The 26,580-nt window shown below is 38.6% G+C and overlaps 1 protein-coding gene and 1 pseudogene across 1 annotated transcript in view; both read right to left on the reverse strand.

Annotated features, from left to right (window-relative positions):
• The window catches only part of LOC149169055 (uncharacterized), a 541,452-nt gene that overhangs the window by 74,520 nt on the left and 440,352 nt on the right, over positions 1–26,580 (reverse strand). The window contains exon 12 of the mRNA XM_089428542.1: positions 24,176–24,295. Coding sequence (XP_089284668.1) covers positions 24,176–24,295 — 120 coding nt within the window. The remainder of the gene's footprint in view (positions 1–24,175; positions 24,296–26,580) is intronic.
• On the reverse strand, positions 5,151–5,914 carry LOC149169057 (uncharacterized; annotated as a pseudogene).

The following is a 26,580-nucleotide window of genomic DNA, read 5'->3' on the forward strand; positions in this document are numbered from 1 at the left end:
CCGCATCTGCACACTCACTCAAGAAAGTTCAATCTCCTTAAGATAGAAGCTAGAAAAGGACGAAGAAGAAGAAGAAGATCAAGATCGAAGATTTTGGGCCTCTCTCTCGCTCTCTCTCTCTCTCTCTCTCTCTCTCTCTCTCATTAGGGTTTCTAAAATTTCTGAGATAGACAAAATTATGAAGTTGCATCGAAGTTGTGAAACTGCAAGGTCGAAGTTCTAAAGCTGCAGTCGAAGCTGTGAAGTTGCCTCTAGATCAAAGTTGTGAAGTTGTTAGGTCAAAGTTGTTGAAGTTGCATCGAGGTCTAAGTTGTGAAGCTGCTAGGTCGAAGTTGTTGAAGTTGTTAGGTCGAAGTTGCAGAAATTGTTGCTGGAAGGTCGAAGTTTGTTGCTGGAAGTTGTATAAGGAACGCTGATCAAGAAGGAAGGATGACTTGGTCTTAGAGGGTCTTGGTCAAGGGTCATAGGTCTTGGAATTCATCAATTGAAGTTCTATAACAAGAGAAGGATTCTGGTGGGTTTTCCTCTCAGTTGGAGAGGTTTTGGCCTTGGCTAATCGCCTATATCTTGTCTCCTATTGTCTCATTATTCTTTATGATCTAGTAGTTGTTTGATGATAGAGAACACTAATAATAATAAGAAAAGAAGAAGTTAATCAAGTAAAGTAAAAATACATCACAAGCAGTTGTCAAGGTAAGAGAAATCACCTGCACTTATTGCCCGCTAGATTTCTCAACAAAGAGAAGATAAATTCTCTCGATCTCTAATTGCATGCATGCTCCCAAATGGATCAGTGCTAAGCGTATAATTGCCCAAATGTTTCCATAGCATGGCAAACTCCTCATCAGGGACTAATTTATCCAAAGCTTTCATATAACTAGATAGAACCTCTGGATCTAGGTGTGGTTTTCTCCTGCTCCCTACCACCCCCCCAGGTGGTGCCCCACCCCCAGGCGCTGGTGTTAAAAGCCATGATGGATGATAGTATTTAGGTGTCAGAACATATGCTAAGGCATGCAATGGAATGTTTAGCATTTCCCATCGTTTTTCCACCTTTGCACGAATATAATTGTACAAGGTGATATCTCTAGGCTCAATAATGTCTTTAATCTACCCCAACATGCTATCCATTTGCTCATACAACTCCCCAATTATTGGTTGATCTGAATCGGCAAACTTGATCATGTAATAAATTGGTTTGGTGAATTGTAAAACATATTTAACTTATGACCAAAAGTAACTATCAAGAACATTGTCCTTGGCTACATTAGCAACATCTCTATTAGTGTTAATGTTATCCCATGATTCAAAGGTCATACCATATTAGTTAAAGCTTGTCTCACCTTCACTACCTGCCTAAAGGTGAGGTAATAACTTGAAAATCTTGTTTTTGAAAGTTTAAGAAACCACAACTTGGAGTAAGTGCCATAGAAGTAGTTTACCCTGGTATGCCCGCAATAAATTTAATGAGTTGCTTCCCTTTCCTGTAAAGCTCATTAATCCATCCACCTTCTTTATGCTTCACAATATCATGCATCAAAAGGTTCAATGTGTGCACCAAGCACCCATACCAAAATATGTGTGGACGGGTACGCTCAATAATTCCAGTTGCCTTACAATTTGTTGCATTATTTGTGATCACTTGAACCACATTATTCGGTCCAACATCTTTGATTGATTACAATAGGAGATCAACAATGTTTGGGAAGTTGCACTGATGGAGGACGGGTCATGACATGCAATAAACAAAGCACCACTAGATGGAGGAGCAGTCATGACATGCAATAAACAAAGCACCACTAGCAGAAGCACCAAGAACATTTATCAAATGTTGGTTTCTAACATTTGTCCATGCATCTGATACAATGGATACCCCACAATCCACCCACTCATTTGTAAAACGTCTCAAAGCTCTTTAAACCTTTGCTTTTTCTCTTTCTAATAACATTGTTCTAGCTTTCTCATAGTTGTGGCTCTTGTATCCTTTTGGTGCTTTATTAATGCCCTTAACCATATCATGCCAATAGGGAGAGCGAAGCACATTGAATGGTACAACGCAAGCACAAAGAAACTGGACTGTCTTTCCAACCACATCATCCCTCCCAACAACATTCAGGAAATCCCCTATTGTTCTTCTACTTCTAGAGGTTGCAGATGTACCATGAGGAGATGAGCTACCAAATCTAGACCTTGCACTTGATTTAGAATGAGTTTTTGGTTTCTTTTTTTTGTTGTGCAACCTCCACTATTTGAATGTATTTTCTTCTTTGTTGAGTTGAAACCTTAGGGAAAATTGATATCCCCATGACACCCTTTTTCTCATCATTGTCCATCACCCCACAAAGATGCCTCCTCACACAGGTATATGAACCACTATATGGTTTTCCTCCGTGACAACCATGAGGGCCCAAAAACTTGTAGCTTCCACCACATTTTCCCCCTTCAAGTTTGGTCACATAATTCCACAAGAGTATCAATGCATCTTTTCGCTCTTGCATTTCAGTGTCCTCTTCATCCCCTACCTCTTCAAACCCTTCCTCCTCATCATGCATTGGATCACTCATATGGGGATCACTATCCTCTTGTTCTCCTTCCCTTTTATTCCTACGCCGCCTTACCATCATGCAAACCAAAAGTGGAATGATACATATAAGCCAAAAGAACATTTTGGAATATGAATATAGATGGACAACCTACAATGAAATGAGCAAGAAGAAAGAATGGGAAAGATTAGGAGAGGGAGGAGAAAAAATATAAAAAATGACAGAAAAATGAGTGAGTTTAGGGTTTGCACTTACCTCTTTAGCTCTTGTAGATGGAACACTTTCCTTACTCCTCCAAGCTCCTCCTCCTTCATTGCTCCTAGCTCCTCTTCCTGCACTCCTCCAAGCTCTCCTCAAGCCTCTCTTCTCCTCTCTTTTCCAAGCTCTCCAAAGATACAAGAGTGAGGAAATGAGAGGGGGAAATGACTATTATCTCCATCTGTTATCACAAAATCAAGCACTGAAGGGCTGCTGATCAGTTAGACTCTGTGTAATTGTTTCGGACCAATCTTTTGACTAAGGCTTAGCCTCCTTAGCCTGAGAGGGCTCTCTCTAAAGGTTATTGATTTTGAATATTGATAAGATGGCTAACTCTTGCAAAGTGAATTTAACAAATATGTTGGCTGGACAGACATTACAAAGACTTCCATTGGGCTTATGGAGTTAATCATCCTTCAGTAAACTATAACACTACTAATACATAGAAGTCGGGGCATGTGATGTTTAAATACTCAAAACACATCTCATAGAAACCTCAGCTTACAAATACACACAGGAAATCAGAGCAGCAAAGTGAATTCTGAGTGATTGTGTATTTATACAACTGTAAAAACATTAAGGATAAAACAAAACCACATATCTTGAGCATTGAAACACTGTATGAATCCTGAGAAGACAAGAAGCAAATTGTATTACTGAAACTGAGTTTTTACACAAGCCAAAATAATACTCTGTTTTTTCAAAATATCCAACCCTCATTACATAGATGATTCAGCTATATATAGAAACATAACTCTAACTACTTGGAGCTTCCTCCTCCAGCATGAGGGGAGCTCGATGATTGCCACTAGTGACACCTAACTGCTTTGCAACAAACTATTTAATACAATAACCACTAACTGAAGTTCTAAAGAGTTCTAATTTAATTATAACTCTAACTCTATCTCCTTCGTAGAATGATTCCTCCTTGCAGCTTTGACACCTGGTTTCCTTTTCGTTTGGCTGAGATGGGATGAGATGAGCAGTTAATGCCCCATGTTGGCTTTGGATACTGAAGGCTTTAATCTGCTCCGTGTTGGCTGAGAATATCCCTTACTTTTCGGTTCTGGTCCCCCATCACTTCGAATATGCAGCAGCATGTACTTTAAGTCTCTTTAATAACCCAAAAACAATAGAACACCACCATGTTTCCTGATGAATTGGATGCTCCATGTTTGTCTTCAATGACACATCTTTTCTGTTACCCTGAAACATAGGCACCTGTTTGTCGGTCCTTAATGTGCTTCAAAATATTCGGATCCAAAGAAGCTTGCCTTTATCCTTTAATTACCCAATATGAACAGATTTGCCACGTCCATGATGTGCTGGCCACCCTTTTCCATGTACCTGTGTGATGACAAAACTTTCAAAAAGATTTGCCGCTTTATCAATCATAATTGATTGGCTCAACTGAAACATGCAGCTACAGCAGTTTCGTAGCGCGCTACGAAACTGCTGTGTAATTTCAAAAGCACAGTCTTCCAGCATCAGTTATACAGCATGACTTTATGTTGAGATATGTTAAAACAACAAGACCTGAAATTGTATTCATTTATGCCACAGTCACCGGACAGCCTACATAAACAATGCTTGAATCTGCGATTTTAATAAGTCTGTAGCTCCTTCAAATTTGTAGGCTCAGCCATAGGTTTGATATCTGCGTTCTTTATGCAATTGCTCTAAACCTGGTTGAAGCCTTGTAGTTAATGCAATGCTTGCAAAAGCAAAACCACTGAACACCAATAGGACTGTAATTTTTACTGCTGGTATGCTTAGTACAGGTGCATGGATATTCTTCTCTGTCACAAGACTTGGCGCTGGATTATCTCAGACTTCTCAACAAGAGCCTGTAAATAGTTGAGCGCATTATAGACATTCCACACCTCATTTAGATTTTTGTAACAGTGGCAACAATTTTCTCCAATTCAGAAGGAAACAATACAGACCACAGTCTTCTAGTTATGAAGCAATAATCCTTAAACACCATATCTGACATGTCCTGATTGTTGATACTATAACCTTGGATTGATCCTTTTCCTATATCAACAAAATATAAGTAAATATTTGACATCTGTTTAAGAAACATAGTCAATGCTTCATTGGTTCTAGGAAACAAGTGTGTCCTTGCATTGTTATCAACAAAAAAAAATGTAGCCGTTGCTCAGTTGAATCTGTCATTGGCAGAGGAATCACTTGAGATATGGGATAGGAAAGCCTATAAGATTCAAGCTCTTTGCCACTGTGAGAATCTACAAATGAAAGAATCCCTGTCTCATCATGTCCTAGATCACATTTACAAACATCATAATTGCATGAATTTGATCCATCAAAGAAATGTGAAATCTTGTGTCAAAATACGAAAGCTTCTTGCTACATATCAGACAGCCCTGGCAACCTTTCGCCGCTCTATTTGATTTGTCAAAGGGCACTGCATCTCTGTCCAACTGATTTGGATCATTGCTGCACCGGCAATACTTTCTGCAGATACAACACCCAATTCATTCTTAGCTGTAGAGGGGTAATACGCCCGTGCATCACCAAGAGAGAGAACTTCTGCTCGGATTATATCCCCAAGGCGAAACGATGTGTACATATCAACCTTGTCACTCTCTGTTGCTCGAACATCCTGTTGTCTCACAGTACCTGTAAACTTTTCTTTCACTGCCCTTATCCCAACACAAATAATATTCACTGTGGCCAATTTTGCCATCACCTTTGTGACTCTCGCTGTAACAATGGCTCCTGGTTCAGGCACAGCCCCGTGCTCCTTCTCCAGGTAGGGAAGCAATACTGCAATCCTCATTCCAAATTTCTTCATCAAAATGCCCTTGCTCTCTCATAGTGACCCACATATCCTTAGCAGATGTATAACTTCTGTTTGACAGTCCAAAGCAAGGTAAAATAGTCACATCTATATTGTCAGTTTGGCGAGAGGCAATTGCAAAAGTAACTGGTGGATAACCTTCTGCGGTCTTGTGATGTAGAAGCATGCCACGCACTCCATCATCGCTCATGAAAGGCTTGTTGACATGGCCTCCAGAAAAATGTGATGTTTCACCAATCGTGTTCGCCCATGTAAAAAGTAAGCTCACATTTGCCCTCTCTTTACCCATTAATTAATTGCCAAGTTGAACGGATTGAATAGGGATCCATCCCAGCCAGGTTCCTATTCGACTGGAGGACCATTCACCTATCGCTGAGTCTCTGAATGCAATTATGCTCGCTTCCTGCAAAAATTTTCTCCCTGTTAGTACAACTGCTGCCCTTGTATCTATTTGAGCAGAATGGAAGGTTGGAATTCCTTGTAAATGGAAATAATTGAGCCAGACAACGAAGAAAGCTATTGCAACTACACTGCGCAGCATGGTTTTTGATTCCGTAGGACTTGTAGATTCAATATTTGCTAGCAATCCTTCATCGTCTACCGAGGACTGGTTTAATATAAAACTCGGACCACTGCGACCAGACCCACGGGATGATGCAACGAGGTATGAGCCTGGAGTTGGGGTATGACTGCTTGCTAGAGATCTTGCAGACGTGTAATAAAGGCTCTTTCCTATGGATCTATCACGAGTTGGCGACATAGTAGGAATAGGTAAACTAGAAGCAGGGGTCCCATTTGATAATCTATTGGAGAGATCTACACCATTTCCCCTGCCTTTCTTTGCGGAATAGTCTATGCTCTCCGGTGTCTTCACATGTTCAATGCTCTCGAAGTTATAAATCCACCATTCGACCGTTTTGCACCAACTGTAATTACCCCAGGTTCAATTGCTTGTTCAAGGATACTACAGGAACCTTTAAAAGGCGCCAAATAACAAAACCATTCATCTGATAGATTTTCACTGTTGTAACTTGGATCCAGAAGTCGCCATTTCCAACATTTATTGCACTGAACCCATTCATGGTCAGGTTTGTACCCTTTGCTGTTGTCTCTCAGTTCAAGAGTGTCGAAATTTTCATCCCAATACTCATCGGCCTTGCTTCCTAACCACTGCTCTAATTTAGCATAAGCTGCACAATCCTGGAATCCTTGCGTGTGATTAAGAACCAGAGTTCCCTTATCCCCATTGGTCATAATTTCAGTGACATCTATCACCCCAATTATGAAATGAAGCATTCTTTTCAAGCACCGCCAGATTGATCACAAATCGAAACCAGAATCAGAAGTTTCGGTCTTAATAAGGCTACAGAACACGTGTCAAGACCGACATGTAAGACCTTGCACATGTTATCCCCGTAAAATTCTTGCAGAAAATATGACAACTGGGATGAGATGTGCTGTGAATCAGCACGAATTCCCCATTTCGTAGCGCAGCGAAACTGCTAAAAGGATTTATGCGCTGCGAAACCACTTAAAACTGACTTATGCGCTACGAAATTACCTAAAGGGCTTTGAACATAGTTGACACATGGAAATGAGACCGGGGATGAATGAGAATGACCGGTGATGAACGAGAATACATAGTTGACTCATAAGACTCAGACTCTAAGGCAAACAAAAACTCAAACTTAGACTAGCACCGACCTTTACCATCAAACAAATGTAGGACATTTGGCATTGGAATTTTGTCAGTGATAACACCATCTATTATTTCCCTAACTCACCTTAAACCCACCCCCAACTCAAGTTAAAGAAGAAAAAAAATGTGGGTCGATCATTGTGGAAACATCTATCGGATTTCAGTTCCACTCAGGATGCGTGCCCAATTTGCCGCGGAACAACGATTCGAAAATCGAAACCATGGATCAAGCCCACGCAATTCCGTATTTCCAAGAACCGACTCAATTTTCTCGATCCGTGGTTCCGCTAGCGAATCCCACATGGATCTGTATGGGACGCAGTTCCGCCTTTGGAACGTCGTGGGGGAGGGGGGGGGAGGATCATGCAACATTGGTCATACCACCAGGTCAAAATAGAGGTAAAGGTTAGATATGGTCCTCTCCACAAGTAAAGGCATGGAACACAATAGGAAAAGAAACTCTCCTACACCTTTCAAGGGGGTGAAGTAATTGATGAAGTGAAGAAAGGAAGAGGTAAAACATAAACCACCACATTATTCAAAGAAGATTGGTTAGTGGTAAGCCATAGACCACCAGTTTCCATGGAAGATGGTTAGTGGTCAACCAAAAAAGCCACCACCTAAAGAATCCAAAGCAATGTTATCAGAACTGCACTGGTCATCGAACTCGTAGACCCCTTAGACTATTTTGGTCATGCTATGTGCCAAAATAGCATCGAGAGAAATCCATTTCTAAACCAAAAATACATCAAAAAACAAGCTTCGAATGGCCTCTAACATCCAAGAAAAATCATGCTACAAAAAAATACCTACATATTATCAAAACCATTGCCTATATCAATATCTTCGTCATCAACATCACCCTCTAAGCATTCAAATAAGATAGAAAAAATGCAACATGTCAAGTCAAGATTTTGTTTGAGTGATGGGTACTTTTATAGTAGGATCATGATAAAGGAGTCTAACAACTAATGCTGCTGACATCAAGGGCTTGGTGTTGTTGATTAAATACTAGTTCCATACCCTCATACATGACAAAATCTACGGAAACATTGCAGTCCCCGAATCTTGAAATCCTGGAAAATTGTTAAGTTTGTTGGATTTTGAGTGAGATCTAAAATTCTACTTTCTCCATATGAAATCCAATGAGGCCAGAACCACTCTCAAACATTCTAAGTCACTTCATGGCGATGTTAAAAATTAAGTAAAATTGAATGTCACTTTTACTTTAAGAATTTAACATTACCATGAATTGCATAACATTAGTAGGGAAATATGGTCAAATACTAAATTACCATGAATTGCATGGCATTAGTAAGGAAATATGGTCAAATACTAAGCTTCCTCAATCATAAATCACTGAATTTTTTATTAAAAAATTGTGTTCAAAGTGTCCTTGGCAGCATTGTACAAAATTGGCCAGTTTATTACCAAAATGGCTAGTTTAGTGAAAAAAAAGGTCGATTCGATACCAAACCAACCAAAAACTATCTAGCTCACTGGTTCGAACTAGTTTTTCCCCCCAACCAGGTCGACCAGTCGGTTCTAACCAATCCAATCCACTTCTAACAAATCTAATCTAGTTTTGATAACATTGATCTAAAGCCCCAACTTAGATCCTTTCTAGAATGAACTATCGACAAGCTTCTCACCTTGCACCTAATACAAGGGAATATCGGATATCATGCTTCTAGATTTGAAGTATTATCAATCAAATTTCAATCAACATTCAATGATCAATTGGGAATTCCAACAACAATTTATCTCCTCAATAGAAAATCCAATCATTTCAATTATTCAATGGAAATGTTCAAACATAACAGCTATTCATTTCCATATATTTAGATATTGGAAATTTTTCAAGCATATATGTTGAAGCATCTAGGGCAATTAGGTGTAGTGTGATTCTTCTTGACTTGATAACAATTTGTGGAGTCTTTTTACTTTTCTTGTTAGCTTAATCTGCTTCTTCTTATTAATGCATGTGTGTGTACTTCATCAAACTGGTACCAAAAGCATAAGAACAAGAACACAAGATGTTGGCTCTCTACCAGGGCCAAAACCTCTCTTCTCTTAAGAGGAAAACTGTTTGGTAAATTTCTCTTATTGAAGCTTCTTATTGATCAATGCCAAACCCTAGACCCTTGACAAGAATATCTTTCAAGCGCAAGTCAAGTCCTTCCTCCTTTCTTCACTTTCTTCTTCCGGTACTTCGTCCTCCTCCTTTCGTCACTTCGTTCTTCTTTCAACTATTGGTAAACCTTGTTGCACTTGCTCTATAAGAGGCACTTATCCTTGGTCTATGATGAGACTCCTTTGTGATGACCCCTTCCTTCCTCTTGACCAAATGAGCTTCTTCCTTGAGGTGTAGGTACAAACTTGGTATGACTGTCCTACAGCCCTAATTTCTCGCACGTGTGGTGGTTTACTTGATGTTGTAGGCTCTTTTCTCCTTCGCTTGAGTGCCCTTCTTCTTTGCTTGATTGGGAGGCCTTATAGGCCTAGTTTACTAGCCCCAAATAGTGAGATATATCAGCTGTGAGTTGTTGTTGTCATAACCATAGAGACAACCCTCCTTTTCTCGCACGTGTGGTTGTAACTTACCCTAGAAACAATCTTCTTAAGCTCGGTTGTGTACCCTTCTTCTTCGCTGCTCTTGGAGATCCTTTCTTCATCCTTCATTCACCCTTTACTTGCCTCCTTTTCTCGTTGATTTCAGAGATATGAGTGTGTTGTCTTTGGAGAAGTGGAAAGCCTCTATATATAGAGGTTTGTCCCTCCTTTAGGCCGACTAGAAGACTGCGAGCCGACTTGAAATATATAATTCAGATTGCTTCTTTAGTGGTGTCACATGTTAGGAGGAGACTTGACTTTGCTTAGAGGAGTATCCTTTGACTTCTATACAAACATATACATGGTGCAACAAGTCCTTAAGGTCTTCAACATCTTCTTTTGACTATTTGACTCATAGCACTTTAACTTGTGCTAGACCTATTTCAATGAGCAAGAAACTCATTGACATATATTATAAAAATAATATTTCTTTTCTTGAATAAATACAAATATCAAAAGTACATTTATGAAGACTGAAAACACTTACATTTCCTTCAACACTCCCTCTTAACTAGGGAGGTATTCATACAACATTACAAGGTTCTTGGCTATTATCAATCTTGAAGAATTCACATAAGAGAAACTGGATTTGCAATCCATCTGTTATAGCATCATAATAACCAACATTGTTTCCATAGCAAGGCCTTGACTGAAAGCTCTATCTCTCAATAGATCAGAGCACAATGTTGGCGAGACCAATGACTTATAGACACCTTAGTCATTGTCTCTCAAAGTACATACCCACCTGGGCGTTCACCAAGTATGACATTCTAGGACTATTCTTGTCTTGGGTTCCCAACCCTCAAAGAATATCGGTCCTCTTGGCTACTCTTGTCTTGGATGCCCTACACATCCTCAAAGAGTATCGGGTGCCAGATGATTACCTTATTCTCCCATTCTTTCTTCCTAAGTGAAGACAAGAATTTTGTGTCTATCTTGTGTCTACATTTCCATTCATGGCCTTCATCTAGGCTTACGGTTGTTAGTCCTAGTCTAGTGCATGACCCATGAAATGGAAAAACAAAATTGTCACTTCATTGTAATCAGGGGTGATCCAAAACTCCCTCTTGATCAAGGACTTGTCAGAGCTCCCTCTTAACTAGGGACTCTTTCATTCATCAGCAAATTCCTCGTGGGCCCTTCAGCTACTTGATCTCCTTCCTTTCTTTGATGCCATGAAGTCTTTGTTCGAACTTCTTCTAGGTAGGGCACCATCCATCGATCACTTTCCTTCCTAGTTTGTCATGTCATTGCTTCCTTCGTGGAAAGTGGCTTTCTTGTCTTACATCGGGTTTTCTTGTCATCTGGCTACTCCTTTGCCATCTGTCCATGCTTCGGAATACACTACGCATGGATGCTTCACCATACTTGCTTGTTTACATGCTTGGACCTAGTAGCCCATCATGACTTTATCCTGGTATTGCTTCGACATTGTTTTTTCTTTTGCTGGACGGCTTCTTCATCACGACATCAATGTAGAGTAGGATCAGTTATCTGCATCTTTCATATCTCCAAGGCCTTCATAGGTGTCAAGGGTCCTTCCTTCCTTTGTCAGATTTATCTTGCCGTCTTTCGGGAGATATCTTCCAAGTATTTTTGCCAAATAGTGATTATCAATGATCATGGTGTTCTTCACATGCTTGATCTCTTTCCTCATTTGCTTCTATTTGGATAAATTGGTCAACCACCTTATGCTCCTTGAGAGCACTTCTTCATTGCTTGCTTCTTGGACTAGTCAGCATTCCTTCTTGCTTCTTAGTTAGTAATCTTATACTCATTATGTGAGCATATTCTTTTATTGACCTTCATTGCATTGTAGTACATGCCTTTGAGCATGTCCTTGGTGAAAGAGATTCTTTCATACTTGATCATGTTATAGAACTATTCCCATGACACAAATATACATATGATAACATGACTAAACTTTGATACATACATACCTCATCTTGATTCTCCTTTGATCATCTTAGCTTCATTTGGTTGTTCTTCGTGTGGCCCTTCTTGCTTCATCTTAGCTTACCTACATATCATCCTTTTCTTGAATCCCATGAATGGGATTCCCAATGAGACATCTGCTTTGGTTCATGAACCTTCTTTTGAAGATTCCATCATAGTATCTTAAAGACCCTTGCCTTGGAAATGCTTCTTTTATTTTGATGATGGAGGTCTTCTAAGATTCTTAATCATGATCATTTTTTTTTCATCCTGGATGAGGTCCTATACTAGGTATGCTCCTTCTACATGAATATCTTGAGCTATATCTACCATACTCCTATAATCTAGTAGATATTTCTAACCATGCATTTTGTTCTTATTATAAATGCTTTTTCTACATGAGTACTAGAACTCTATGTACTACATGCTTCTAGATTCTAGAAGACGTTTCTAGCCATTCAATTTCTACATTCTCCTATTCTACTCAAAACCTTGAAAGAAGACTTGAAGTAAAGAGTTTGACTTAGTCATAGTAGATATCTGGAGGATGTTCCTTCTTTTGCTTCTATTCTTCTTCTTTCACCTCTTGAGTCATATGAGCTTCTTCCCTCTTTCTTTTGGTGTTGTTGTCCTTCTTAAGCTTAGGGCAGTTCCTTTTGTAGTGTCCATATTCTTGACATCCATAGCATTGGATTTTGGACATGTCTTTGTTGTTTGTTCTTCGTGGACCAAATTTCCCAAATTTACTCTTTCTCTTGGCCATGGTAGCAAATGCTTGCTCCTTCGATCCCACATCTTGCTTTGCTTTAAGTCTAGTTTCCTCTGTCTTGCATAGAGACCACATTTCACTAAGTGTGGTTGCTTCCTTCTTGGCATATATGCTAGATGTGAAGTTGCCCCAATCCTCAGGTAGAGCATTGAGTACTACAGTTGTCATTTCTTTGTCAGACATGACTTCCCCAAGCTCTTGAAGTTGATCTCTCATCTCAGAGATCTTCATGAAGTAGGGAGCTATTCCTTCCTTTGATATCTTCATCTTGTACAATCCGTTCCTTAGAGATATCACTTCTCCAGTTGTGGATACCGAGAATAGCTCTACTAGCTTATCATAAATTTCTTTTGATGTCTCAAATTTGGAGACATAAGGAATGAGAGATTCTTTGATGGATTCTATTAGAATCCTTTAAGCTCTTGTCTCATGCTTATTATACTTGGCTAAGGCTTGAGTTTGTTCCCTAGCAAGGATAGTGATATTCCCTTTGACATGTTCTATGTTGAAATTGCTAAGTCTGACACATTAGAAATCCCTATTGCATTATCGGGTTTAATTTTTCCTACTTGTTCATTCCATTAACAAGTTATTTATAAATATAAATATTGAAATAAACACAAATGCGGCCTTAACTCATATACAAATCAACAACTGAAATACTAAGACAAACACACAAGGGACACCGTTATTTTTGGACAATTATCCCCGGAAAAAACCAATGCGGGAAAACTGATGCAGCAGTTCTGAGGGTTTTATTATTATGTAGATTCTTGAGTACAACTAGGGTGCCAGAAATGGCTCACCCAACAGAGATTGTTACACGGCAGTAATACCTCTTCTCGGAGACAGATATTCAGCCTCTCAGCTTTAGTCTGCCCCACGAAAATCCTTCTGGCGCTTCCTCTTGGCCTTGTGTCAGGCCTGCTAGCTTCAACTCAACTGCTGAAGCATTTGCATCATCTCTCTAGCCCTCTTCGTTGCCCACGCAGGCCCCTCAGCCTCTACGCAGTCCCCAGTTGCCTCTGCGTAGCTTCTGTTGCCTTTGCGTAGCTCTAGCTGCCTATGCGTAGCTTCTGTTGCCTTTGCGTCAGCCTCTTTGGTCTCTGCACTGACCCTCTGGCACTATCCCTACCTCTCTGTTATGTACTCACTGCCCCTCGCTGCAAGATCACTTGTTCGATTCTCTCAGCAAGCCCTGCTCCAGAAAATCAAACTGATTCATCAACTTCGTGTATCTCCAACTGACCCGCAATCCTCCTCTTATACTTTTCCTGTTGACGATTCAACGGCCAAGATTAAGTCCCTAATTAACGATTAAGATTAGATTTGACTTGATCCATGTCATTTAGAACATTCTCACCCAGTTTTATATTAATACCCATTAATATTTTAATTTTCCTAAGTTTAGACTTAGTAACCCCATTAAAAATATTAATTATTTTAATATCTCTCCAAGCGGGTGGAATTTCCCCAAACCATTTTTGGGTCTTGGAGATCTTATGTGCCTTAGCCTCTCCACCAATTTTCATGGCTAGAGCACATCCGATGCTACCACAAATCAACATTCTAGAAGTTCATTTTCCTTTGGAAGTAAATTAGTCCTCTTCTTCCATGCAAGAAAGTTATTGGTACCTACCAACTTGTTGCTTTCCTTGCAAAAAGACATTGATGTATATTTAGAAGGGAACACATACTTACTTGATAGATTTTGAAATGTAGTTGACTTCTTTTCTCCTTGAAGTCTTGATGGCTTGCTTTGATGTTCCGTAAGATGTCTTCTCCAATTGGGCTTGCTTGATGATTTGTGGCTTGATGTAGGTACCTTTTTGATCTGCTCTTCTTTGTCAGTGCCTTTATATAAGGCTCTTCTTCTAGCTTTGTAGACTTCCTTGATGAATGATAGATTGTAGATCTTCTTGTCCTTGAAGTGATTGAGACTTCTTAGCTTGATGCTTCAACCTTGTAGATGTCCTTCCTTGATGAGTGTTCTTGAGATGCCCTTTCCTTGATGTGTCACCTTAGCTCTGAAACCATGTTGAATAATCTAGGGCAATTAGGTGTAGTGTTATTCTTCTTGACTTGATAACAATTTGTGGAGTCTTTTTACTTTTCTTGTTAGCTTAATCTTCTTCTTATTATTAATGCATGTGTGTGTACTTCATCAAACTAGTACCAAAAACATAAGAACAAGAACACAAGATGTTGGCTCTCTGTCAGGGCCAAAACCTCTATTCTCTTGAGAGGAAAACCCTTCGGTAAATTTCTCTTATTGAAGCTTCTTATTGATCAATGCCAAACCCTAGACCCTTGACAAGAATATCCTCCAAGCAGAAGTCAATTCCTTCCTCCTTTCTGCACTTTGTTCGCTGACACTTTTTTCTTCCGGCACTTCGTTCCCTGGCACTTTGTCCTCCTTCTTACAGCACTTCGTTCTTCTTTCGATTGTTGGTAAACCTTGTTGCACTTGCTCTAGAAGAGGCACGGATCCTTGGTCTATGATGAGACTCCTTCTTTGTGATGGTCGCTTCCTTCCTCTTGACCAAATGACCTTCTTCCTTGAGGTGTAGGTACAAACTTGGTATGACTATCCTGCAGCCCTAATTTCTCACACGTGTGGTGGTTTACTTGATGTTGTAAGCTCTTTTCTCCTTCGCTTGATTCGAAGGCCTTATAGTCCTAGTTTACTAGCCTCAAATAGTGAGATATATCAGCTGTGAGTTGTTTTTGTCATAACCGCAGAGACAACCCTCCTTTTCTCGCACGTGTGGTTGTAACTTACCCTAGAAACAGTCTTCTTAAGGTCAGTTGTGTATCTTTCTTCTTCGCTGCTCTTGGAGATCCTTTCTTCTTCCTTCATTCACCCTTTACTTGCCTTCTTTTCTCGTTGATTTCAGAGATGAGTGCGTTGTCTTTGGAGGAGTGGACAACCTCCATATATAGAGGTTTGTCCCTCCTTTAGGCCGACTTGAAGGCCGACTAGAAGACTACAAGCCAACTTGACATATATAATTCAGATTGCTTCTTTGGTGGTGTCACATGCTAGGAGGAAACTTGGCTTTGCTTGGAGGAGTATCCTTTGACTTCTATACAAACATATACACGGTGCAACATGTCCTTAAGGTCTTCAACATTTTATTTTGACTATTTGACTCACCTATAGCACTTTAACTTGTGCTATACCTATTTCAATGAGCAAGAAACTCATTGACATATATTATAATAATAATATTTCTTTTCTTGAATAAATACAAATATCAAAAGTACATTTATGAACACTGAACCTAGTTACATTTCCTTCAACAATATCTTCATCAGAGCTCAGTTTAATAATTATTGGTAAAACCATTTAGACTTGTAATCGCGAGGGGGATCGTTAGATTGTGAGTCCCTAAACAATCACAAAGTCCGAGACCATATTGTTATGAGTTGCAATCCTTATCTTGATAATGTGTTTTCATGATCCATTGATGAGTTTTTAGTGAGATCTACATCTAGATCTAGAAGATCTATAAGGTCAATACAAAGGCTTAAAGCCTTTTTTGCCAATTTACATATCTTGTCTCATTCTTCCTAATTATTAACATGATCTTACTATAAAGTACTGCAAAAAAATTAACCTCAAAAAGCTAGGAGTGTCATTCTTAAGCATTGCTATGAAGGTGATGTCATATTACTCTAACAACAACTAGGTTTGTTAGATGCAAGTTTAACACAACAATAATAAATATAAGAGGGATTATATCCTCCCATTACACCATCCAAGTGGCATATGATCCATTGCAAGGCCTATACATAACATGCTACAAGGGTTTCCTACAACAATAAACAACATATGAAAGTAGTGCAAACACAAAAGACACATAAAAATAAGCAATACCTTCAATATTCCAATAATCTTGCAAAAATTATCTACAATGTTGCCCAAGAGGAGAACTACTTAGCCTCCTAAATTCATATGGGAAGAAAACTCCTCTTTAAAGGAAACCTCTTATCTGTTGAAATAAAAATAAATTATTGTCCAGTTCACTCCATAACAAGGTAAACAATAACCTAATAATGGAGTAGTTAGATCCATCCTCAAACAATGTTTGACCATATCAAATATTATGTGGACTTTAGCCTCTCTGAGAGTGCTTGCCTCATACAAAATATGAAGGAAAATATGATAAAGATATGACAGCACATCACCTAAAATAGGTGTTTTACCATGTCAAGATGCCAAATCGTCCACATACAAGGCAACCTCCAAGGTGCTAGATCAATAATACAAATAAAATACTCCTTGACATGTAAGGATGTGTTCCAAGGTTCATGTAGTAGAACTCACTCAGTTTTCTTTCCAATATGCATGCATGCAAATAAAATAATGTTCCCAAGTAGCCACTACCATAAGACAAGTCAAGCAAATGACAAAATGATGAAGCGGTTACAACCTCTAACATACAAGGTTCCGTGAAATAATAAAATACCCTTCCATATGTGCACCCTCCGAGAAGAAAGTAACATAAACATAGGGTGCACTCCTCTAAGCAAAACCCTCCACAAATAGCAAGAATAATGTCTCCACATGTGCACCTTCCAAGGAGACACTCCAAATATAGAAGACTGACTAAATAAATGCATGCTAATAGCAATGTGTGGCCCTCCTCAAACTCCAAGCTCATGAAAATAGCCACATGTCCTGTCCATGTGCAAAATGTTCCTCAAGAAACCTCCTCCATAACCATCTCATAATAAAATATGTAAGTTCCAAGTCAAAAAAGTGAGCGCACTCTCTAGAAGATGTGAAATGACGCCGAGTGCTGAAATAATTATCTTGGCCACAAAACATTGAAGAATGAGCACCTACAAGAGGTGCTCCCTAGAAGAATGTGCCTTCGACCACCTCAAACCAAAAATAAATAATAAAATAATAACAAGATGAAGTGCACCATAGTTAAGAGTGCCAATGGTGGTCAACCTCATCAATGCATGTGCCAAAATCATGTGTTGTTTCCAAAACCATCAACTGATTTTCCTAGAACCATGTGCACAAGAGGATGACACCTTAGAGATGTGGGAAAAGGTAGATATAAACTTACACTCATCATTAAAATATTCCTCCCCATGCCTTGACATCCTCAAAGCCATTGAATGTTTGCAATGTTCATTCCTTTTGGATGACCCAAACAAAGATAGAAAATGGGTCCTCCTTATGGCTTGGGACAAACTTTGCCTTCCTAGATATGCAAGAGGTCTAGGAGATAGGGATCTTCAAACTCTCAACAATGGGTAGGGAAATTGTTGTGGCATTGTTTAGCCGCTGAATAGAAAGGGAAAGCTATGGAATCAAATATAGAGACAAGCATATGAATGGGAGGTAGAAGAAAAAAACCTCATACGAATGGATGGACTTATGACAGATTCCTTGATATGGAACAATGCATGGAACAACATGAGCATAGACTAAGCTCATTAATTTTTGGGAAATCCATGAAGGGTCCTCTACACTCTTCTAGGATGACTCATGATAGCAACAAGCCAAACTAAATGGAAACAACAGTCTCTTAGAAACCAAGAATCTTTTCCACTTCCTGAACTAGCACCTAGTTAATCAATGCTGAGAAGATACTCAAATGGTTAACCCAAGGCGATGGCATACTTGGAAGACACAAGACTAATGGCTACCCTTCATCTCTCAAGAAGGCCTATATCTCTTAGAAAAAGAACTAAAAAACAAAAGAATCCAATTCAAACTTGGATAAGCCATCCTTCGATGAGCGTAGAAAAGAGAAGCAACATTTCAATCAAAGAATTCTATGAATTGGAAGTAAGGGCATGACTTGTTGGAAAAGGATAAGATCTAGAAATAGATATGGAACCCAAAGATAGGGCCCAAAATATCTACATTACGTTGGCTACTAGCTAGGAGATAGGTTTTGACATGAGGAAAAATATAGAAAGCAGGTTTGAGGGAGCATCAATATGCCAAATATTGATGGTAGAACCAGCAAAGCACCTATTTATTATTTAATCAATGCAAGCAAGTTGAGATTATGTGGGACAGAGGTGAAACAACCTTCAAGTAGACCAATTGAAGGAGAAAAGTTATTTCAGAAACCATAAAAGGATGGTGGTCCTCCCCCTTTGAGAATTTGATACTAAACAAAGTCTAGCATATATCCCAAGATTCCTCCTCTAGGGAATTTGGAAAAGAAGGAATTGATCCATTTTTAAATGCAAAAATAGAGATGTGGATGATCTATGGAACGTAGCTAAGCCACACAAAAGAAACAGTTCACCTTGCCATACCTCAGGGATATGAAAGGCTGATTGTAGGAAACTCATCCATCTTAGTGAACATTCTCAAGCAACTGTTTAATGGAACCAGACGAGAAAAGTTGACAAGTAATTGGATGCTGACCTCTGGATGGGAGTACATAATTCATACCATTTATCAAATTCTAGTGCTTATCCCCTTCTATGTCAGGAGCAAAGTGAACCATCCTGCTGACAGATTAGCCAATTAAGGAGTCAACTGCAAGGATCATGACTTGGAGGTCGACTGGGAAAGCATCACTCAAGGCAACCGAAAGGAGGAATGCTTGAAAATTCAGAGAGTAGATATGGCACCCCCATATAGGGTATTAGGGGAGTAAAAATCAAGTTAATCCCATAAAAACAATCTGATGGGGTGCAATCACTTAGAGGAAAGGAAACTTGCCACACCACATGACAGGTGTCGGCAGGCTTGCATAATGGAACAAGGTACAATTGACAGTGTGGAAAGGATTGGCTTTATGATATTTTACTTCTGCCATCTGAATCTCTGGTCATCATCTAGTATGAGAATTCAATTACACACAGTCACAATGATGAAAATGCTTGGGGTTCCCCTTGAAATTGATATGTTTCTCGCTCAGAACACAATAGGAAATAGCAGCAATGCTCTGAGACTGCAGGAAAGGTTAGCGGTTTGGAAAATTTGCCTATCAATTTTCTGTCTTCCTTGTGTTCTAGGGGGTTGAGCCTGGATCATATTCATCCCATTCATGTGGATTGATCTCCAATTCTCCGTGCAAAAAAAATTTGGTAGGGATCTAGTTTCTGGTTAGCCAATTAGAGAAGTGCAGTCTGTCTCCCCCTGTGAGCAGTTTCGCAGTTGGGTATCTGCTGAGTATTAGTATCTATATCCAGAGTTGGGTTGGGATCTTTCTTGGGGTATTGGCCTTACCTTAAAGGCAGAGCTCAAAAATCCCTGGTCGTCTATTTCTCTGCTGGCCAAGGCTTAGAGTAATAGCAGGGTAAGGAACCATCATATGGATGGGAGTGACCACCAGCCTGAGATAGATGTAGTGGCAAAAGGGGCCAACCCAAAGCACATAGAAACCTTAATAAGACAAGGGAACATCAAAGAATGACCACAGCTAAAAGGTAATCTATGGAGGCAGCTGATCACTATCAAAAGAGGTTTTCAGCAAGATGATGAGGCTGAACTTGAGGAGATTGAGAAAAGTGTTAGGCAAAACATAAAAAATACATCAACTAAGGAGGTAGATGAGAAGCTTCTCAACTGGATACCTACCATGGGATTACCTAGAAGTCGAGATGTGAAACTCTTCAAGATGGTTGAGATATACTGGCACAACAAAGCCTTTATTTCCCAGATAACAGTGGATAAGGGGATGCAGCATGGAAATCTTAGACAAGCTGGACTTCCTAGACAAAAATATGAGACCCTGATAAAAACCATTTGAGGGAGAGAGGCAGTGGTCAAGGAGCACGAACCACAGGACCAGTCATACACACAGGAGCTACTTGCATAATAGCCAGCCAGTTTACATTTCTGTAGATCCTGACATTGAAGAGGAAAATTAGCTTTGTCAAATGCCAGAACTTATCTTCTTTTGTCTAGTTTTTCAGTCTTTCAGTGGGCTTCTCCTTTGCCCTATAGCATAGTACGGTCTAGCCTAGTGATGGTCACAGTTATTAAGATTAAACTCTGTTTTTCACAAAAAGTGATGGTCATAGTTACTAAGATCAAACTCAGTTTTTTGTATAAAGCTATTTTCAGACTGCTGAGTACTAAGGTCAGGGGTGTATATTACTTTACCATTATATTAAGACATGCCAAGCAGTCTATCATATGCAAATTTTTCACAAACTAAGACAGACCTATAGGGAGTGGCATCTCTAGTCTGAAAAAGATGCAACGCTCTTTTATAATATTAATGGAGGAGCTAAATTTAAAAAAATACCAAAAAGAAAAGATATAATATATATGATATAAGCTTATTATTATTATAATATAGCTTCCTATTCAAAACTATTGGTGGACAACTAGAACGAACAAAGTTCGTTATTCAGGTTAAATACTCCAGAAGACTTGGAATATAAAGATCTCCATTGAGATACAAGAATATATGTTAAAAGGTACGAATAGGAATGATGATAGAAATGAGAGTGAGGGTCTTGCTTATATACTAGGCAGGTGCCTCTTCATGGAAAGTCATGTCCCATTTAGACATGTCTCTTCAACACTAATTACCAATTAACTAATCATTATTACAATTATCATCATTATTTATATTTAATATATTTTATTCGTAACATTTCCATCCTTCTCAAAAAACTTTGTCCTCAAAGCTTGCTGATGAAAAGGCTTGATCTCTTTTTCTGTTTCGAATGTCTTCTCGTCTCAGAACTATCATCTTTGTTGATACAAGTTGATATGATCCTTGGAGTGATATATAAAATTGTCACACGAATAAAGGATCTGACCAACCTATATTAATCTTCTGTGGAATCTTGCGGTGACTGGAAACTTGTGATGAATTGTTATCACATGAGTGGATTGCACTGACATTAGTATTCTTCGGAACATCAGTTTATTGTTTATGTTCTAAATACGTAGCTTGATTGAGTTGTCTACTCTCGTGATTCACATGTCAATATGGAATTCTACTGATTTGATTTTCTCTTATCTTGTTTGTGTCTTTTTCTTGATTTATTTGAAGCCCTTGATTTCCTTTAGTTATGGAAGTTGAATGGTTAAATTCTGGATCTTCACTTGCATCTTTGTTGTTGGAACTGCAACTTCTGAGTACATTCTTACTTCAACTAGTTTGTCCTCTTTTTGAGTTGTGTTATTGACTGGATCGGTATTTGTTTTCTTTTCGTCAACTTGAATTTCTACATTTGATGCTTCCTTCTCGATAAGTTGTTGTACCTTGCTTTCTAATGGCTTATTTTCCTTCTTAAGCTTCTTAATTTGCGTCAATAATTATTCACTATGGTCTTTAAGCTGAGAAACTTCTTCATTTTTGTCAATGGTGATCTTGTCAATTTCTCTTTGCATATTTTGTAGTACTTTTTTACCTTCTTGAAAAATTATTTTTGAAATATCTTGTATGTCTTCTGGTGTTACTGAATTTGGTTTCAGTGTAACATCCTGGAGTGTTATTTTCTTCTTCCTGTAGGAAAATGTTAAAAACTTCTTTTTCGTATTCAGGATGAAGGAACCTAGGGTTTCCATCCATGGCGAACCCAAAATAATGTCACCTTGATTGCTCCATAGGGTTTGAACTGAGAATTGCGATATAGATGTATAATTCTCAATGTTTAACTGTAAATTGGTTGTCATATTTTTTGTTGCCAAAACAGTGTAATTTTTCGATTATATTTGACTTTGGAATCACTAATTGGTTTGCGATTTTAGGCGTTATATAATTTTTATCTTTGGCAAGTGAGATATCAATAGTGACATCTTTTCCCACAATCGACCCTTTAATTCTAAATAGCACCGAGGCATAGTTATATGAAGTTTCTAGGAATCTTCCGGCTTTCATTTCCGAATTAGACTCCATTTTTTCTTTTGGAAATAAGCTTAGGGTTGTTTAAAAATACCTTAAAACCTTCAAATATTTTTTCCTTCAAATCTTGGTGTGGAATCCTTTAAGAATTTCTTCTTTTTTTATAACTATATATATATATATATATATATATATATATATATATATATATATATATTTTAATGTGCTCTTTTTTCCTTTTATATTTGGCCAAAGACCAAAATGGCAATATGGAGAAACTCCAAATTCTTGTAGAGAAACACTCAAATGGCAACAATGTTGACGAATTTGATGGTCAAAGATCTAGATTGGAGAACACAGCTCTGTGCAGTGATTGAGCGGCCAGAGGATCGAATAGCTCTGATACCAAATGGAACGAACAAAGTTCATTCTTCAGGTGAAATACTCCAGAAGACTTGGAATATAAAGATCTCCATTGAAATACAAGAATATATATTAAAAGGTACGATTAAGAATGATGATACAAATGAGAGTGAGGGTCCTACTTATATACTAGGCAGGTGCCTCTTCATGGAAAGTCATGTCCCATTTAGACATGCCTCTTCAACACTAATTACTAATTAACTAATCATTATTACAATTATCATAATTATTTATATTTAATATATTTTATTCATAACAACAACATTGTCAACTTCAAGCACAGACATACACAAAAGGTGGTTGGGATTGAGATGTGAGTTTCAATATTGAGGAAACGTGACAAATTCATGCACACCTTCAATCATTAGACTTCAATTTGAATGTTTGGACACACCATATAGTTGAGACTCAATATAGCATAGTCAGGCACAACACTAAAAACACAGTCAAGCAATGGGAGTTTCAATGCAGTCAGTGTGGGAGCTTTAGCACAGTCGAGGTTTGAGTGTGAGAGATTCAATAGTGTCCAACAAGCCTGCAAAGAAGGAGAATCTATACAGGCATCGGAGAATGGCTAGTTTAGGGACCATGCCTTCAATTATTGATTTTTGCTTTTGACATTTATTTATAGGTCACAAGTTTGGGCAATTTTTTCCTTTCAAGTTTGCAATTTGCTAATTTTAAAGCCTGCAACTACAGCCATCAATGTTCAACAAACTTAAGGGCCCAACCAGATTAAATCGGTTCATAAATTAAAGGAATAACTTGTAGCATTTGTTGATACTTTTAATTAAAATTCGTTTTGTTTTCATATTACAATAACCCAAAATCACAGGATCCCTGGAAGGTGTTTAGGATATGTTTGATAGGTAAGGGATCCAATTTGACCTATGCAATATGGAATAAAATCCTGAGTGGATCCAGGTGTATTCGGATCTGATCCAGGACCCAACCCCTGGACCAATAGATTTGGTAACACTGGGGTAATGGTATTTTATACATCAAGAACAAAATCAAACACTCATATGGATATTGTGACCGCTTGGAACAAAAATGGCATGCTCAAATGACAATGTGACTGGCAAATAATCAAAACAAAGAAGTCCAAAACTTTTTTTTGTACTACTGACAAAATCAGTTCTGGATTTCCAGTAAAGGTGCCTTCAGAAATAGCACTGTTTAGCATTGAATTATATGAACCCCCCCCAAAAAAACATATCTAATCATCATTAAACTTTAACAAACTCTTGTTACAGTCTATGGACAAATCAATCTTGAACCAATAGATTGAAATGAACTAGTAAAATTTATACTTACCTCCAGTCCATGTTGCTGCTTAAATTCAGCAAGGAATGTCTGCAAAGACATTCCAACACATTCCATTTCAAACTTGTCCCAAAGGGTCCACAATAATGGCTCTTTTTCACTCCTTAAAACCTGTCATTCATAAACTCCACGTTAATGCACTGCCATTCTTCTTGTTGATAGCATTACAATAGAGGTCACAATAAAGCATGCAAGCAATGTTAACTTGTGTTCTTGTCACACATATAGAAAGAAATGAAATATCGTAGAAAGAGTCATTGTCATCCTTTAACAAAATTTGTGCACATAGAATAAAAAGATAATTATATCTAGTGGCCTGAGAGATCTCTCTTTCGGAGGAAGCATCATGGAATTAATTTTCCCTATGGGGGCTATCAAAGTCTTTAGGATACTTCACCATTAATGCAAACAATTTCAATTTATTGTTCCTTACTTGACAACTGCATGGTTAATGGGAACAGACAGTGAATCAATTGCCAATGTGCTTATCTAGGTTCAAACCCAGCTGAACCAATATCGAGTTTACTGATCCATAGGTATGATATATTCCAATGTTCCACCAAGGTTCCAGGACGAGGGGGAGAGGGAGCGAGGGGGCGCGGGAGCGGCCTATGCAAAAGCTCCCCACCATTTTTTAGGAAACGTGGGGGAGCGTCAGGGTTTTAAAAACTTATAAATATAATATATAATTTATTAATTGAGTCCACTATGACAATTTGGTTTGAATTGAAAAGCTGCAAAGCATGATCACTGATATGAATATCATTATCTAAATTTCTAATATCATATAAAATAATAAATTTTAATTTTAAAATTCTAATTTATAATCATACATCAATGATCATACATTATAACAAAATACAAAGACAGCAATACCACCATCTTAAGCATTCTGATAATACACAACAAACCTCAACAATGTCATTGTAGAAGATCACTGTAGATCTATTCTTCCTGCATCTCTGTTATCAATAAAAGATCTGAATCTCAGAATCTTAACACTTCTGTCCTCTGCAACTTCAACAATATGTTATCAAGGCAACTCTGTTCAGTTCTAGGCCAAACTGCTATAATCATTGGTGAGTTTTGCCCATCTGTACATAGTATCAATTACAAGGATATACAAAACAACAGTGTTGTGTTATGCTCGTGTGAATTCTATTGTCAATTGTATCCTTGTTGAAGAGTGACTGTTGTGCAGACTCCTGATGGCATAACAAGATGCTAATGCCTCTGTCCACTGATGCACATTTGTGTCAAGAACATTACTAATACTTCTATCATAACTCCAAAAATCTGCAATCTAAACCTGTAGCTTCCATATCTGACAATTTGGCTATATGTATTACAGCTTCTGCTCCTTTACTTTGAAACTCTTGTTTAAATTCAAAATACAATGACCTCAAGGATTACTGTAACTTGATTATACAGATACTTGTAAGACACCAGTTAGGGTTATTTAGAGAAATCAAAAATACTTCAACGTGATCAGTTTGTCTTTTAGAAAGCAAGCACTGCCACACAAAAGTTAAGTTAATTTGATGCTGAACTTCTTTGCCTTCTAATATTTCTTATCGTCACAAACTGAATTCTTCACAAGAGGGAGCCTCTGATGTTGATCATCCATAGTGAATCTTGAAGAGCCGAGCTTTGAGAGAAGCAGAGAAGCATTGATGAGTAACCACTTCAGGGAGATCTCCTCACAGAATGTGTAGGGTAATATCGAGCAGCAACCATAGATAAATGAATTTGTTTGGATCAAACTCAGAATTTGTCTAATCAGAGGGCCGACAGTTCATAGTGATAGAAATCCTCAAGATCTGTCTTCAATTCTGTCTAATATGTGCACTCCAGAATTCCTGCAAATAACCAAATCACATTACCAATGTGATAGCCATATCAAGGGTCCATTCTGCAATCTGCAATGTTCCAACAGATGCCATCGAGGTTCCATGCATGGGAGTGATCAGATCTAGTAATAACAACACACGCAGTGCGCGAAGGCTGTGTGTGTTGTTATGTATTCACCCTGCCGTTTTTATAACATGAAACAGCCAAATTCCAAAACCCTACGCTTAGTTTAACTGTTAATTAAAGATTAGTTTTAGGGTTAAGTTAATTAAAATCGTTTTTTTTTGCATAAACGTGTGCCACGTCCCCCCACAACCCCCCTCGTCTCCCCACGTCCCCTCACGTCGCCTTTTTCGGAAATGCCCCCTCAGGAAAGGGAAACGACTCCCTGGCACATCCCCCTGAGTTTCCTCATTTTTGGGGGCGTGGGGAAACATCCCCTACTCGTCCCCAAGTCCTCGGAGCGTGGGGGAGCGAGGAAACTAGACCCCTATGGGGGGGGTGGGCGAGTTTCTGTGGAACACTGATATATTCATGTCAATCTC

This window comes from Pinus tabuliformis, chromosome 4_2 (genome assembly GCF_031772625.1).
Source record: "Pinus tabuliformis cultivar Carrire ecotype Pingquan chromosome 4_2, CPIR1, whole genome shotgun sequence".
NCBI classification, from domain to species: Eukaryota; Viridiplantae; Streptophyta; class Pinopsida; order Pinales; family Pinaceae; genus Pinus; species Pinus tabuliformis.